A 16,078-nucleotide genomic window follows, 5' to 3' on the forward strand; every position below is an offset into this window, starting at 1 on the left:
GAAAGATTTGACTGGTAAATTACCTGCAGCAGGACAAACTTGTCCGTGTTGGAGAAGAGCACCACAGTATTCTGCATAGTGTCATCTTCCTCCTCCTCTTCATCCTTACCAACACCAGTATCTGTGTCCATGCTTTGCTGCAGGGGACCAAAGCACGCACAAAACAAAACAAAAATTACTCAACGCATAATTTACTGTATTTGCACTTCATTTTAACACTTGCAAAACCATGTTTGTCACCGACTGACAACAAAGGTAGGTCACAACCACTACTAACCATAACCAGGATCATTGTAACAACTAGTTTAATGGTACAACTGCTTAAAACTAAAAGAAAAAGATCAAGTGAATAGTTTGAATCTAAGCACTGAAACATACTGGTTATAAAAAAGGGCAATGAAACAATTATTTCAGAAGTCTAAGCAGTACCTTAATAAACAATTTAATGTAAAAGTTTGGGCACCCCTGGTCAAATTACATATTTAGTTAATTTTGTAAGTGACAAGTAGTAAACAACTGCTGCAGGAAACAATGTGTTAAACAACATATTTCCAAATGTTATTGTACAGTTTCTTTTTAATGTCATGAACTTTAAAACATAGCAACAAAGAAAACAGTCATTTTGGCATGTGCAAGTTTGGACACCCTTCCACTAGTCCAGCAATAAAGATTTTTTTTTTTTTTTTGCGCAAGGTCCCTTACCCTAATCACCTCATTAGACCTTAATAGCCATTAGGAGTTGTCACCTGTTGACAACTGCAGAGCTAAATAAATTCCCCAACACTCCACACTTTGGGCTCCTCTCAGCAACTGAGTAAGGATCTGAACATGAAGCTAACTGGTGCCTACAACACATGGGGATGGTATAAAACAACAGCAAAACACTTCTAGTTTCCAATTTCCACTGTCCATAATGTCATCAAGAAATGGGAAGTTAAGGTGAGATCTGGAAGACCAAGAAAACTTTGAGAGGACTACTTGTATGCTGGCCAGAAAGGCAAAAGTAAACCTTTTTATGACTACAAAGGACCTGTAGGAAGGTTTGGCTAACACAGGAGTGGTGGTGCACCATTTCACGTGGAGCTTTCCTCGCACAAACATGATCTGTATGTAAGAGTCATCAGGTGGAAACATTACCTGCAACCTCATCACAAAAGTCAAGGCCTGAGGTATGCAAAACAACATTTAGACAGGCCAGAGGCCTTCTGGAAACAAGTTCTGTGGACTGAGTTCAATTTTTACTTCATATTTGGCTACAATCAACAAAGGTTCTTTTGGAGAAAAGGAACAGCATTTGAGGGAGGGTAACCTTGCAAACTGTTAAACATGGGGATGGATCCATTATGCTTTGCGGTTGTGTAGCAGCCAAGGCACAGGAAATGTTGTACAGGTAAAGGGAAGACTGGACTCCACTAAATATCAGCAAATTCTGGATGCCAATGTTTAACAGCTGAGAAGCTGAAAAGGGAATAGCATCTACAATGAGCCAATGCTCCTAAACATATCTCAAAAGCTACCATGAGCTACTTGATCAAAAGCAAGGTGAATGTTTTGGAATGGCGCTTAGTCCCCTGACTTAATCAGTGAAAATCAATGGGTAGATCTTAAACACGCTGTGCATTCAAGACGGCTCAAGAATATCTCAATTAGAAGCGATCTAATCAAACATCCCCATAAGAAGGACAAACTCTTAGCTAAACACAAGACATTTACAAACTGATGTGCTAAAAGGGGTGGTACTAAATATGGACTTAGGCGGATGTCCAAACTTCTTGTACATGCCACAGTTACTATTTTCTTTGTTCATATGTTTAAAAGAACATAAAATAACTGTGCACTAACAATTGCAAATATGCTGTTTAACACCATTTCCTGCAGTGTATGTTTACTATTTTTCACTTACAAAATTAGTCAAATGTGTAAGTTGGCCAGGGGTGCCCAAATTTTTTACATAAAACTAAGCTCCCTGCTTCGATTACAACATTCCCACCTTCATCCAAACACAGATGTAACTCTTCTTACATCTGGAATCAAAGTTTTGCAGAGGACCTATAGCAATAAAATTGGATGGATACTTTGTGTTCTAGCATAGGCTCACCAAGAAAGCCTCAATGCAGGAGGCCATGGCTTTAAGTCGCGAGCGCCCACGGCCCCTCCCGCTGCCACCTCCTCGCGGTCGCCGTCTTCCTGGGAAACTGCTGCTGCGACACTAGTACAGACATAGTTTACATTGTCTTAAAAAACAAAGGTAACCATCCTGTTAAAAGCAAGTTCAATTCATATGTTGAAACTACTTACGACGTACATAAATGATTTCAGTGAGTAAAAGAAAACAAGCGAAAATTTAAATGAGGCATTACCTGTTTGACACGGGAGCGAGCTGGGGAGCCCCTGCGTTTCACTTTGTCACCATCTGGTTTGAGGGGGTCAAAGGGCAACGAGTCATCAGTCTCGGTGAGCAGGGAATCCGATCGGGACCTGCCGGTAGGCCCCAGGCTGAGGTCTGTGGACAGCAACTGGGTGTCAGGCTCTCCAGGAGAGCCCAGGAACCCACTGCTGCTGCCATCCCCATGGCTAAGATTAGACATCTCATCCAAGAACTCCTCTTGCTTGGGTCCCACTTCCTGGGGCTCCTGCTTGATAGTTATATTGGTGTGGAAATCCTCTTTGGGCATTATATGCTCCTCATCTTCCTCCTCCTCCTCTTCTGACTGGTTTATTCCTGTACCCATATGAGAAGGGGGAGGGGCTTCAACTCTAGAAGGCAAAGGAACCACCTCAGATAGCTGTTGAGGTTCTGACTCCACCACTTCCATGGGAAGCTGATCCTCCTCTTGGGTAATAGTGAGGAGGGGTGAAGTGCAAGGCGATTCCCGAGTTGAAGGTTCGTTTAAGTCCCCAACGTCTCCCGTTGCTCCTTCCTCTTCTGACATCTGTTCCACAGGGGGAAAGACCCCACTTTCCCTTGGTTCAGTATACCTGTCCACCCTACAGTCCATGGCTGGTAACTGGGACTCTGCAGTCTGGTTTACATCAAGTGCTTGAGTTTCACTCAATGGCCGTTTTGGTGACTCCTCCACACCATCAGAGGGAGCAAGGAGAGGACAAATTTCTGGCTCTTGACATCCACTTCCTTCTGATAAATGGAGTTCACTACCAAGCTCCACTAAAAACAGGAGAGCAGACAGAACAAACAAGAACATGCTAGATGTACTGAAGCGACTGAAGATACATTTCTGTGAACACACTTCATAAGGTACAGACTATAAATTTTAAAGGTGCCAATTTGTAACTTCTATTTGCTCCTCTGCTTCATGGGCATTGAAACCACAAAAATAAAGATTAATTTGATGTTTTTTTCTTTTAAACTGTGTATTTGTATTCTGAATCTATTTTCAGATCCAAAACCATATACATATAGATAATAAAACTGGCATGTTCCTGGTACAGGGGATTTTTTTGTGTGCACCAATCCCTATATACAACACACCTATCATGTTGATTACGTTACCTGTATCTTTGCTCAAAACAGAGGGTTCTTCAGCAGGGCACTCAGATGCTTTAGGCTCAAGGCCTTCCAGGGCAATGCCTGCTTCCATCTCCTCCTTTGTTTTTTTACCCATTTCCACTGTAACATGTCCCTCCATTTCCACAAAAGTGCCTTCTTCCATCTCCACTGCAAGGCTTTCCTCCACCTTCAGTGCAGTATCTCCTTCAGCCTCCGGTTCAAACACCCTGCTTGCCTCAACCTCCATAGTGGTGGCTGTGCCTTCAGTGATCTCTACAGCACTGTGTTCATCCAACTCTGCCACAACACCTTCCTCTATCTCTACCACAGTGCCGCTCTCTACTTTTGGCACAGTTCCTCCCTCCATCTCCACCACACTACTGGGCTCCACTTTGGTTGCAGTGCCTTCACTGATCTCAGTTACAATGCCTCCCTCCTCTCTAGCAGCAGTGCCTTCACTTATTTCTGTTACAGTGCCTCTCTCCAGCAGGCAGGCAGTGTCTCCCTCCATTCCTGCTGCTGTGCCTCCCTCCACCAGGCCTGCAGTGTCTCCCTCCACTTCCGCTGCTGCGCCCGGCTCCCCTTCCGTGGTGCAGCCTCCCTCCACTGAAACATCATTTTTGTCTAATTACCCATAAAAAAAATGCACATTCTCAGTGACAGGCTATAAAGAAGTATGATTTTAGGAAAGAAAGGTCTTGTTATACTTGTGGTAACTGGACCATTGCCTGACTCACCGGGCCCCAAGCTAGATCTTGGTTCCATCTCAGACTCTACCACAACTGGAACAGCTGGCAGACTGATCTCCATTTTGCACTCCAGTCGTGGTTCTTGGCAATGGTGGCAGGTGTACATTCCTTTGGGAGAGTCTGATACTGTGGCACAATGTATGTGCACCAATCTAACAGGAGCAAGCGAAAGACAGGGTGACATGTCAGGTGTCTCTCTCTCTCTCACACATACATACATGACTCCCATCACACACTCCCTGCTCACTCACCTGCTGCATGCCTGACAGCAGTGCAGGGCTACCAAGGGCTCAGATGCCTTGTTGCAAACACAACACACAGCACCTTGCTCTTGGTGGCAGATCTCACACACACTATAGTTCTCAAACCATTGTGCTGAGCCTGCTAGAGTGGAACCCCGGATGCCACACTCACTGCACACCCGACACCTCTGGAAAAGGGAGAAAGGAAGACACTGCTGTATTAAAAAATAGCCACAGGATTCATCAAATGGATCAAGAACTACACATTGAACTGGATGACACATGGAGATGGGATTGCTGAGCCATGCACTCACCCAGCATTTCCAGGGGTCTGATGGCAGAGAGTCCATGGCAGGCTGCAGACAGAAGGTGTGGTAGCCCTTATCACAGGCATCACAAACCAACATCATAGAGTCCTCACCAGGCTGCCTAAAAATCAAGAAAGCATGGAACATACAGTACTGCTCCTTGCCTATTCAACTCCAACACAGGTAAACAAGTCTCAAGACAGTGCCCTGATGAAAACAAAAATACATAAATAAAAATAACTCCAAATATGGAGTATCTTTAATAAATAAAAGTTATATAAATACGTTCACAGATGTGTATGTAAATATATGTATATGAGGGGGAGTCCAAATTAATATACAAGTACACACTTATGTGACCTCACCTGCAAGTCTGGCACACCTTGCACTCGGGGCACTGCCACCCAGACCGTTGTAGAGGTGTGGCACTGATCTCCAGGCAGGTGGCATGGTAGTGCTGCCCGCAACCAGTACAAAAAAGCAAGGCCGGAAGCTGCCCAACTGAGTCGCACACTGCGCAGCGTGCCTCCTCACCCGCTGAGTCACAGATCAATAATGGTTAACACAAAGACGGTGAGTACACACACCAGCAACATTGGGACAAAAGAAGAAAAGCAGAGAAATGGAAAAATTTCCATTGATACCTATCTCAATTGCTTTGTCTATGTGCTCTGGACACAGCAGGGCAAGCTGCTTCATGGACTGGAAGGATCCACTAGCTGCCGAGCAGGGGAAGTGGTAGAACCGTGAGCAGCCTTCTGCCCGGCATCTTATGGTAGCACCTAGCCTTTTACAGTATTCACATTGCTGAAAAATAAGAGCAACATATTGACCCTGTAGTCTCAGATTCCCAGGACAGCATCTCAAATATTCACTATTCAAAATTGACATGCTTTGACAATGCATTGACATGTTTTGACAATTTTGTAATACCTGCAAAATGCTGAGGGCTAAGGCTACCTGGAATTTGTTCCAATTTGGAAAGTCACCTGTCAGAGTGTTTAATTTGCAGTACCGTGCAGCAGCCCAACCAACCTGTTGTATCCCTGAGATGACTGCTTTGTCCACATCCTCCAGCTCCTCACCTTCAACCTGCTTCACTCCATCGGACCAGACAGCACACCAGTAATGCACCCAACAGTGTCCTGGATAATATATAAGTATGTTTTACTAAATGTTGTATGATGGTACAAGTTATTTAAAATTGTGTTTGTCATTACCAGAGCACCTCAAAATAACAAGGCAGGACAGTAAGGAAGGTACATAAAGAAGAGATCTGGACGGGAAGTCAAAGGCATAATCAAATCATGGAAAAACAATGACAGTGGCCCTGAAGACTTTTCTTTGCTCCTTTTTTCTCAAACCTTTTTTGTCGAAGAGAGAAGCTGTATTTTTGAGGTCAGGGAAGCCAATGAAGGACAGTTCATCACTTCCCACCACTAGGGGTGCAGAACCAGAGTCCTCCAGAGGTGACCAGAGGAGCGAGGGCCCAAACTGTCGGAGTTCCCGTTGCCCATGTAGACTCCGTTCACCACAGTTACAAAGTGCACAGACCCTACTAGTCCGCCTGTGTGGAAAAAAAAACCACAAAGTCAATAACACATAAATAGTCCATAGCCTCCATTTCATCAGGTACTGTAAATCTAAGCAGCTGAAACACGTACAAGAGGCTGAACATCAGTTCATCATTTTGCTCCAAGGACAGATTATATTAGTATTTCCAAAGCAGCAAACAAACTCAGAGAAGGAACTGTTACATGCTTCTCATAAAAAATAAAATCCACCTGAATTTGCATCAAACCGAATAAAGACAAGTTGTAATTTTTTGTGTCTGCTCCTCTCCTTCAACACAGCACAATTACCTTTCTTCACTACTATTATTGTCTTCTAAATTGTAGAATAAAATTTTGTGGCTTGCTACAATAAGAAGTCAACATTATAAATTATCATGGTTTGTTCAAGTTCTTTGTTCATGGTTTGTTTTCTATTACAGCAATAAAAGTACTAACATGTACTTCTACAATCAATCATTTTCACATTTTTCAAATACCTGAACCATTATAATACAAATCATGTCTTTTCATACTGTATTACAGTACTACAATGAAGCTCTACTTAGACATTTAACAGCAAACTAAAAACATAACGGAACATTTAATTGTTTAACTTGTACCAGCATCAACCCCCTTGAAACTGGTGGTAACATACAGCAGTGTACACTGGGCTTAGTTCTGCCTGAATTTTCTATTTGCTGTTAGTTAGCCATTGATGGAATGAAGCAATTCCATTAGCAAAGGACTCCAGAGTCGATCTGCAATTATGTGAAACCTCAATTTATGTTAGTATAAAAGAGAAGGTGAGTAGAATTCGCACCACTGTTTTTCATACATTTTAGGATTAGTGGACCTTGGACATTACTGCCTAAATTGATAATCTCATTTTGCTTAATCCTTTAACAGATGACAAAAAAAAGCTAATTAGCTAAACTTTTCCTGCTAATTTCTCTGCTGACACAGACACCTGTGGAATGTCATACCTTCCCATAATGCCCCACTTTCCTCAAGCAACACTGTCACATTCCTAAATATGCCACAGACTTATTAAAGTAGAATTTAATAAATTTCTTTCTCTTAAAAGAAAATGTGTATTTTTAACTGGAACATTCCAGGTCATGGGGCTTATCATCACCTTTCTTTGGGTACATTTTTTAATTTACAAACTCTGTCCGAAATTACTTTTCGGTTTATGGAACAAAAAATCTGGATAATGACATTTCTCCAAAGGATGTCCAAAAACAATTTGTTAGCTGCGGGTTGCACAAGTGAAGCAGGAGTTCACTAATGTACTGTAGTCAGCACATTTGCATCCAGATCTCTCTGTCTTTAGTCACTTTTTTGCTCTTTTAAAACAACACAAAAGCAAATGCTCTCTGTATATAATGTTTATTTATAAACTAAATTTGAATTTCATTCATATAAAAACTGTGGACAGTTTCAAAAATTTTTCTTTGAAAAATGCACATAAATATTTAAATGAAAAAACTTCATTGACAGTAATTTCAAATCATGACCCCATGTACAGCACTGAATGAAACTATACTGTATAATATATATTAATGTGGTGCTTGCAGCTCATTTCATGACATAATTGCATGACCCAACAACCATTAAACGGAACAGATTTCAATTGTTCTTATAACATGATTTAAAGTTCAGTGCATTGAGGAATTAAAAATAACTAAGACTCCTAATTGTCAAAGTATCTAAACTATTAGGAAATAAGTCTTTACATCACTGTTCCTTTTAAGTAAAGTTATACCTTGTTGCTCTGTCTCATTTTAAAATTAAATTATATTTAAGTTTACCCATTCATACTTATTAATGAAATTTCAGTTATTAGTATGACTTAATATCTGCATGCTGAAGATGGACAAACATCAAAATTTGTACTGACTGATAAAAGTTTGATTACTACAAATGCTGTTCTTTCCATCACTTAGATAATCAACATATGAATGTGTTCTGGACTCCACTGAGTCTATACTGAATGTAGTAGCGAAGTTGCTGGTGTGGATGTAAACAACATGGATTTCTTTACTGATGGCTAGCCAATGGCTCATGAGGAAGGAAAAGTGGAAAAAGTAGCCTAACTAGAAAGTAATACAAAAACATACTGTATTTATAACTTAATGTATTACCAGCAACTGGCCTGTACAAGAACTGACTTTGCAATTACGCATTATGTCAAGCTGGTTGCTGAACAGTTGCTCATGGCAACTGCATGGTTTATCTGCCCTCTTCTGTTTTTTTTATCATGACTGCTATGAAAAAGTTTTTTGGGGGAAAAAAGAAGCACAGATGTGTAATAGATTGCATTTTGTAAAATTAGACATCATTCAATTGTTTTCTCTTTACATGAGAACGGATGTGACAGAAATGTGTACTGTAGACATGCAGAAGTTTAGTTATGAATTTTTATGTATGTACATTCTGGAAAGTGTACAGCTGCATAAAATTCACAATAAATGCCACGTGCACAAACGATCCCTGCTTGTTAATGGCTCATCTTGGTGAAGAACTAAGCAATTAAAAAAATGTAAGAATTACCCTGGAGTTGCAACTCCAGCCCTGAAGTTTTCAAGAGAGACAGAAGTTTGCCCCAGTTAATTCAAGCATGTTTTGGAAGAAAGAGAGCGAAGGTAACAGATGAAATCCACTTTTCTGTTGTGTTTTGAGATATGTCACTTTGAATTATTAAATTTACAAATGTACATGCAATTTTTTTTATATTATGCTGAAATCATGTTAATAGTTATATAGGTGATTTACAGAGTTGTAGTGATTTTTAGGAAAATTGCACAGGAGTTTTCAAATGGGCTGAGAACGCATTATTTTTCACCCCCATTTAAAATAATGGGAAATAGGCATTTGGCATCTGAAATTGATACCCACGCCATTTTCAGGAACTGATTAAATTTTATAAATCAAGGGATGCCTGTATTAGATTTAAATAGTGCAACTGCCCTTTGATTACACAAACTAAGGTTATTTCCACCCCATGTTTAATAAAATTGGAAATGATAGATTCCTCATATAAAATATTCAATTGTGCATTATTTCAACTGTGAAATGCATTAAATAGCTAAAGAAACATAAAATATTTAGCTGGATTAAAAACAAACATACAGCACAAACTTCTAACACAACCAGACACAGTGGTGTGTGACCATGCCCACTAATGCTACATTTCCAGCTGTAGAGCTCAATGAATTCTTACTGAGAGTAAAATCAGAACTTTACTACTTAAAAGATGAGGTACTCACAAAGGTGCATTAGAAGTGTCCATGACTGTCTCTGGGGGCTCTTTCTCCCCATCAGATGGGATAGGGTTCTCTGGAGGTGTGCTGCCATCAGCTGAAGGGTATGATGATGCGATATGAGATGTAAATCTTTTTCATGCATGCATGCATGCATGCATCATACTTTTTTTTTTTTTTTTAATTAAAAGCTGAATAAAACAGAAATAACTTTCCCAGATAAAATACATTGTAATAATTTAAACAATCATTTTCAACCACGGTAAACACTCAATACTAAAATGAAACGAAAATGCAGAACTTCAAAACAGTAGTAAATCAATTCTAAGTTCTCTTTTTTGCCAAAAGGGATTAACGTATACTCTAAAGTTAACAAAAGCAAAACATGTTGTGTGTAACCATGCTGCTATAACTATCTTTAAGATGGCCAAAATACTCCTATTCATTATGAGAAGCAGTACTTATTAAAGTATTAAAAAAAGAAGTCTGGCAGCCAAAGAAACAAATAAAGAACATTTGATTTGATTTTGACCGAAAGCAACAATGCATAAAAACTCTTTAAAATTCCACACTTCTAGTGCACTAAACAGTGAGCTTCAAAATAATTTTAGCAAAAATATGCATTTAATTATTTATGCATCACTTGCTGTTATTTTGCAGGAGAAACACAACTAGAGCTAAAGACATGTTTTATCCCTAGTACAATGTGCAGTAAGACTTCAATAGGTTTACTTAATGAACTACTGTAAAAATTACAGATATCCAAGGGAGTTATGCAAAGGTTATATTTTCTATTGTTATCTGATATACAGAAAAGATCAATAACACACTTACTGTTAACATAAAATGTTATCATTGTAGCTCTACATTTCTACTTTTTCATTGTACTCCACATGTTGTAACTAAAAATCAACCATCTCTCACAATAAATATTTGCTAACAGGTCAAAAATAATTAATTGCACATGTGTCTTTGAAAAATAAACCCTGATTTTTGTATTAAAACAGAAATGCATTTTCCACTAAAATCCATTTTTTAATTTCACTACTGGTTGGCATTTCCAACCTCAGAAGTTTGCAGAAAAAAGAACTGCTCTAGTTTACACAGTATTAGGAAAACAGCTTCAAAATCCATGAAAAGAACTATGTACCTGCTGCTTCAGAATCATTCTCCTCACAGTTTGATTTCTGCTCATCCATCCCTTCTCCCAGTCCCAATCTCTCTCACAGAGAGATCTGAAAGAAAGCAGGAGTAATACTTGTTTTCATGATATGCTACCGTGAAAAGAGTTCAGTCGGCAGATTTAAAAAGAAAAACTAGAAGACATCTGCACATATCTAATCTTTCTTTAAATACATTGTTAAAGTGCTCGATCAATAATTATGTCTTTGAAACCAGTACTGTAATGTGTTCTGTATTTATTAATTACTTTGTTGAAGGCATTGTCAAAAACACTTTTATAGAAATGAGATATAATGCAGAAATGGAGAAAACATTATTTCATATATATATAAAATATATATATAAATAATATATATATACATATTGTTATGTTAACATTCTATACTAATACTATACACGAACTGAACTGTCCAAACCGCAGCAGCTTTAACCTTGATGAACATAACAGAAAATATTCCAGAGAAACGGAAGCTATTAATAAACAAAAACAAGGTCTCCTCTAATTGGCTTCGAGGACAATCAAGTTCTTGGCAGTGTTTTCACAACCATGATAGCGTTCAAAAACTGCGGAGAAAGAAGAGCGATTGACCAGCAATTCATAACGCCAGAGATGCCTTGCAAAAACCCCGGAAACCATATACTACTGAAAAAGCGACCAAAACAACTGACTCTGCTATGTGAGGTGCAAGAAACAAAAAAAGTTCTAAAAACGTTTTTTTAAAAGCATAAACACAAAATAGCGCAAGGTAACGAAAATAACAATAATCAAGACAAATCTCCAAAAACGTACCCAAACATATCATCATAAATCCGATTTTCCTCAGTAAAACAATCCGCAAGGATTCAAATGAACTTCCGTGTCCTTCACTTCCGGTACAGTCCGAGCACGGGCTGAAACTGAGCTACGGAAGCAATGGTTCCTAGGATAGGAAATCCAACTTGGTGCGTGCTACGATTGAACTAATACAAGTAAATACCGTCGCTATTTGTCGCAGTAAATATTCAGAACATGTTATGTTTTCAGCATATGGACAAACATTTCAAAATCCGGGCAGGTCATGCGATCTTGCTTTAAACTCATTGGAAAGGGTGCACAAACGGCAACACCTCTAAAAGAAAACTGGGTTAATTTAGGAATTCATCATGTCAATAATGACATGCATAATGAGCAGTCTGCTTTGCTGTGATACCGATATGAATTTTGACAATCTTTATTTAACACTTTCCACTAAATTAGATGCATTTTTCACTTCTTTAAACATTTCCCTGTAGAATACATGACACATTGCTTAAGCTACAAGTAAGGGAACATACACCATGGGAGATCACATAAAGGTCAACAGGTGTGTGTGTATATCACAAAACAGGCATCAGTAACAAGGGAAATGACAGTAACTTGGCTGGACAGCTGGTAGTGCAGTGGTTAGAGCTACTGCCTTTGTATCCAAAGGTCGTGGGTTCGATCTCCAGCTGTAGTACCCTTGAGCAAGGTACTCACCCTGAATTGCTCCAGTAAAATTACCCAGCTGTATTAAATTGGTAAATAATTGTAACGTTAACAGCGTAAGTCACTTTAGAGAAAAGCATCAGCTAAATAAATCAATGCAAGTGTGTTCACCAGAACTAACAGTTTGAGTGACTCAGCAGTATCAAAGATTCGTTTTTTTTTTTCTCTGTTTACACCCGTGAGCGTTTGAGAGCTTTGCCCAGGATCAATCGGTGGTGAATGTGTCTCTATTCGTCTTGGAGGAGGCCTGTCCCCACGTGTCCCATCGTCTCTCAAGTCGATGGACAGCCACGCACAGATGCCGTGGTCGCCGAGCTGGCACCTGCGCGGAGGACAGAGGAGGGAGCGCCGCAGCCCCCGGGGCGCACGGATCGGACCCACTTGGACAGCACACCTGACCCGGGAGCCCGGCGCGGGGAGACGCAACACACCGTCCTACATCCAGCGTCTCCTCGCATGTCATGTGCGCGAGAACAACGTTCCCACAAACACACACACAGACAGAGCAGGTCGCGCGGTCCAGCCCGGGGACGGCAGAGCTGCGCCGCAAAAACGCGAAACAAACTGTCAGTAAGAATCAGCGTTTCGCTCACGACGTCGCCCCGCTTCAAAGAGGCTCAGTGTGGTATGTGCGAAGCAGGGCACGGCTGCCGCTCGGAGCCATTGCTCGGGTAGCCCGTTCCTGTATGGACATCCGCACACACGTTCCTGGACATACTTAGGCTTAGCTAGGTAACTCGTCGCGAAAGGCAGGAGAAGCGAAACCGAGCAGTCTGACAGTTTTAAAAAAAAAAAAAAAAACAACATGTCTTAATATGGTCTGATCCGGTAGATTCAGCATTCAAAATCGAAAGGGAAACGAGATGAAACAACGTTGAACGCAACTAAGGCACCAAAAAAAAAAAAAAAAAGGGGGGGGGATGTTACTGGTTCAGTAAACTAGTCTCCTTGTAGTGATATTACCCGGAATATTTAACATACACTGCTTGGGGGCGGTCAACACAGCAAATCGTACGCTAATCCTAGGACAGATAAACAACAACAAAGCGAGACAGTGACTAGCTGAGCGGCTAAACGGCCTCTCTCTCAGTACGGGGCCATGTGGGTAACCAGCAGCTCGGGGCTACTCAGTTACCACTTGCTTTCATTACGGCGGGCGGCGCGTGGGCTGCGCTTAAAACAAAAGAGCCTCAATTAAAATGGAGATGCAATGTTTTTGATGAGGCCTGCATTCAAAATAATGGAGGCGAATGACAGCTAAGCGCTCAACTCTCTGCAAATGGGCGGCCGCGGTGCAAACAACCCGCGCGTCCAAATGCAGAATCACGGGCCGCAGGCTATCATCAAAAATGTGTGCACCTGCTAACTAAATAAGAGCAGATTAGCAGCGGGCAAAGCTAGCTAACACATCAAGGTTGGCTGGGGGGGGGGAGAAGAAAGAAAAAACAAAGGGAGGGGGCTGGGCCGGCCTGGGGGGACTCTATGGAAATGCTGGGCGATGTGATCAAAAATGAGTTCAATTCTGGGACTGACTCCTTTCTCCGAGAACCTCAAAGCAGATCTGTAGAAGAGCGGGCAAGTCTTTGCCAATGTGAATTCCAGGCACGCGAAGTTAGGTGCCCGGTGCCAACTCTCGTCTCGACCTACTAACGAAGCAGGCAGAACGAGCCGCGGATAATGAAGGACACCGCCGCTCCCGCAGCGCCCCAACTTCGTCGTTCAGTTCGTCGGCTGCGTTCCACGCTGACCGAGTTAAAACTTAACCCAAGTACACCTAACTTGGGTGCCATCCCAGTCTAGTTAAAAGGTGGGAAAGGAGCGCGACGCCAGCTGACGTAGCAGCGCCACACAGTAGCGCCGACTCGGCTCTCCGGCTCCGGGCGGCCGGCAGCCCAAATGCGCACTTGCAAAAACACCCATTTTTTGCCACACAGTTAGCAAAGCGCTCCCTTGAAAAGGCCCTAGTGCGCCACACTCGGATCATTTTCCCTCCCCAGCGCAGGTACATATTATTCACAACGTGCACGGACGGTTGCTCGAAGAGAGAGAAGTTGGTGGAGGAGGAAAAATGAGCGAACACTCACCACTCGAAGCACGGTGCGGTCCTCCTAGGGCGCGCGAGCCCCGCTAGCCGGCCACATCGGAACGGAGCGCGCCTTTCATCTGTAAAAGTACGAGCGACGAGGAGGAGAAGGGAAGGGGGAAGCGCTGGATGCTGGGCGGCCGCTTTAGCTCGCCGACCCAAAGTGCTGAGGAGCCATGGGGCGGGCTGCAGCCAGCGGCGCGTGTGTGTGGCGTGTTCCCACACAGACACAGTGACAGTCGCGTGTGAATATTCCCCCGTGCGGACGCAGTCAGTGTCCGCGCTGCTCGGCCGCAATCAAAGTTCAAGCGCGGTGTCCGTCCCGACGCGCCTCGCTCGACGCTGTGTCCGACTGGCGGTGCGCCGCTGCTGGCCCAGCTACATCGCTTCCATAATTTAATCCGCACCAGAACGATGGCCTCGCTCGCGTTTGTTTACTGTGAAGCGTGAAACGCATTTCGCCCCGAATCCGCGCTCCACTTCGCATTCACATGCCGAGATTGGGCGCTGGGAAAACTCTGGCGCTTTCCCCGTCGCTTAGCTGCTCCTCCCGACCGCAATAAGCCAGAAAGCCGACGTCGACGTGTGGTGTCGCGCTGCACCTCGAACGACGGCCGCTCTCCGCTGTGCCGCCGAGCCGTGTGCCTCAGGATGTGATATTACTGCACTGCATTAACGCTCACACACACCCGGGGACCGTTTTAGGATGCGGAGAGAGCTGGGACTGAGGCCACTTTCAATCTCGGACAAATGGGAGAGGGTTTCACAGCCCTGCTGGAAATACAAACTCTCTGGGGGCCAAAAACTAAGGTATCTGCGTAAATACAAGTGTGATCATCCGGCGTAGAGCTGTGTATATGTCGCCATTTTCACTGGCATTTATACAAATGTGTGCATGTTATATTTAACCAACAAATGGCCGTCAAGGCCGAAATGTTTCACCTTCCACTAGCAGTTTAACCTCGTCGTTAATGTTGTGAGTCGACGTTAGGCCGCTAGTTCGAACGGCTCGGTTTCGGAACAAACGCTCAGTGAGTGCGATGTCCTGGTGATGTATCACTCCGCCAATCGGAACCGGACGGTTTCATGCGAAGTGACGAAAGAGCTACACGTAGAAAAAAGCCTGTGCGGCGCTGCGCGTTAGCAGTAAAAATAGAGTATGAGGGCCGCTTTAGCGTTTAAACACGCTGTACACAACTAGCGACTCAGAAGTATGTGCCGATGGCTTCGATAAGACATCTAGTAACACTGATCATCTTTCATCTACGACGTTGTTTCCATTTTAAACGGAAAATATCCGTGTCCGGAGGGCTTGGAACTACAGCAGTTGCCATGAGGAGAATCTTGGTCGCGCTGTCCTTGAATCCACTGACTGAGCTTTTAAAAAACATTTACTAGTATGCGAATTAACTTCTTAACCTTTTTACTTGGCGCTTTTCTCCAAAGCCACTTACAGTCATTTACCCTTCTATACAGCTGGGTAGTTTTAACTGGAGCAATTCAGTATAAGTACGTTGCTCAAGGTACTACAGTTGGACGTGAGATTGAAACCTATGACTTGAGGTCAAAAGGCAGCTGCTCTAACCAGTGCCCTACCAGCTGAAACCAGTATAAGCAGTATTTGAAATATTGGTCACCTATGATGATGCTCTGTAATTAATGAACAGTTAAGACTACAGTAAA

General features: G+C 42.4%; 1 protein-coding gene across 3 annotated transcripts in view; it reads right to left on the minus strand.

Annotated features, from left to right (window-relative positions):
* LOC108918411 (histone-lysine N-methyltransferase 2D-like) overlaps positions 1-15,112 on the minus strand; it is a 39,353-nt gene extending 24,241 nt beyond the window's left edge. For 2 of the 3 annotated variants that reach the window (XM_018725588.2, XM_018725589.2), the window contains exons 1-14: positions 14,397-15,112; positions 10,774-10,858; positions 9,630-9,720; positions 6,172-6,374; positions 5,843-5,952; positions 5,452-5,614; positions 5,173-5,344; positions 4,814-4,928; positions 4,509-4,687; positions 4,246-4,409; positions 3,512-4,132; positions 2,361-3,166; positions 2,099-2,209; positions 24-137 (exon numbers count right to left, since the gene is read on the minus strand). In XM_018725588.2, the coding sequence (XP_018581104.2) occupies positions 24-137; positions 2,099-2,209; positions 2,361-3,166; positions 3,512-4,132; positions 4,246-4,409; positions 4,509-4,687; positions 4,814-4,928; positions 5,173-5,344; positions 5,452-5,614; positions 5,843-5,952; positions 6,172-6,374; positions 9,630-9,720; positions 10,774-10,822 (2,898 nt within the window). In that variant the 5' untranslated portion in view covers positions 10,823-10,858; positions 14,397-15,112. The remainder of the gene's footprint in view (positions 1-23; positions 138-2,098; positions 2,210-2,360; positions 3,167-3,511; positions 4,133-4,245; positions 4,410-4,508; positions 4,688-4,813; positions 4,929-5,172; positions 5,345-5,451; positions 5,615-5,842; positions 5,953-6,171; positions 6,375-9,629; positions 9,721-10,773; positions 10,859-14,396) is intronic. The other variant, XM_018725586.2, reaches the window with a different exon arrangement.
* Positions 15,113-16,078: the final 966 nt, after the last annotated feature.

The sequence above is a fragment of the Scleropages formosus genome, chromosome 22, assembly GCF_900964775.1.
Source record: "Scleropages formosus chromosome 22, fSclFor1.1, whole genome shotgun sequence".
In the NCBI taxonomy this organism is placed as follows: domain Eukaryota; kingdom Metazoa; phylum Chordata; class Actinopteri; order Osteoglossiformes; family Osteoglossidae; genus Scleropages; species Scleropages formosus.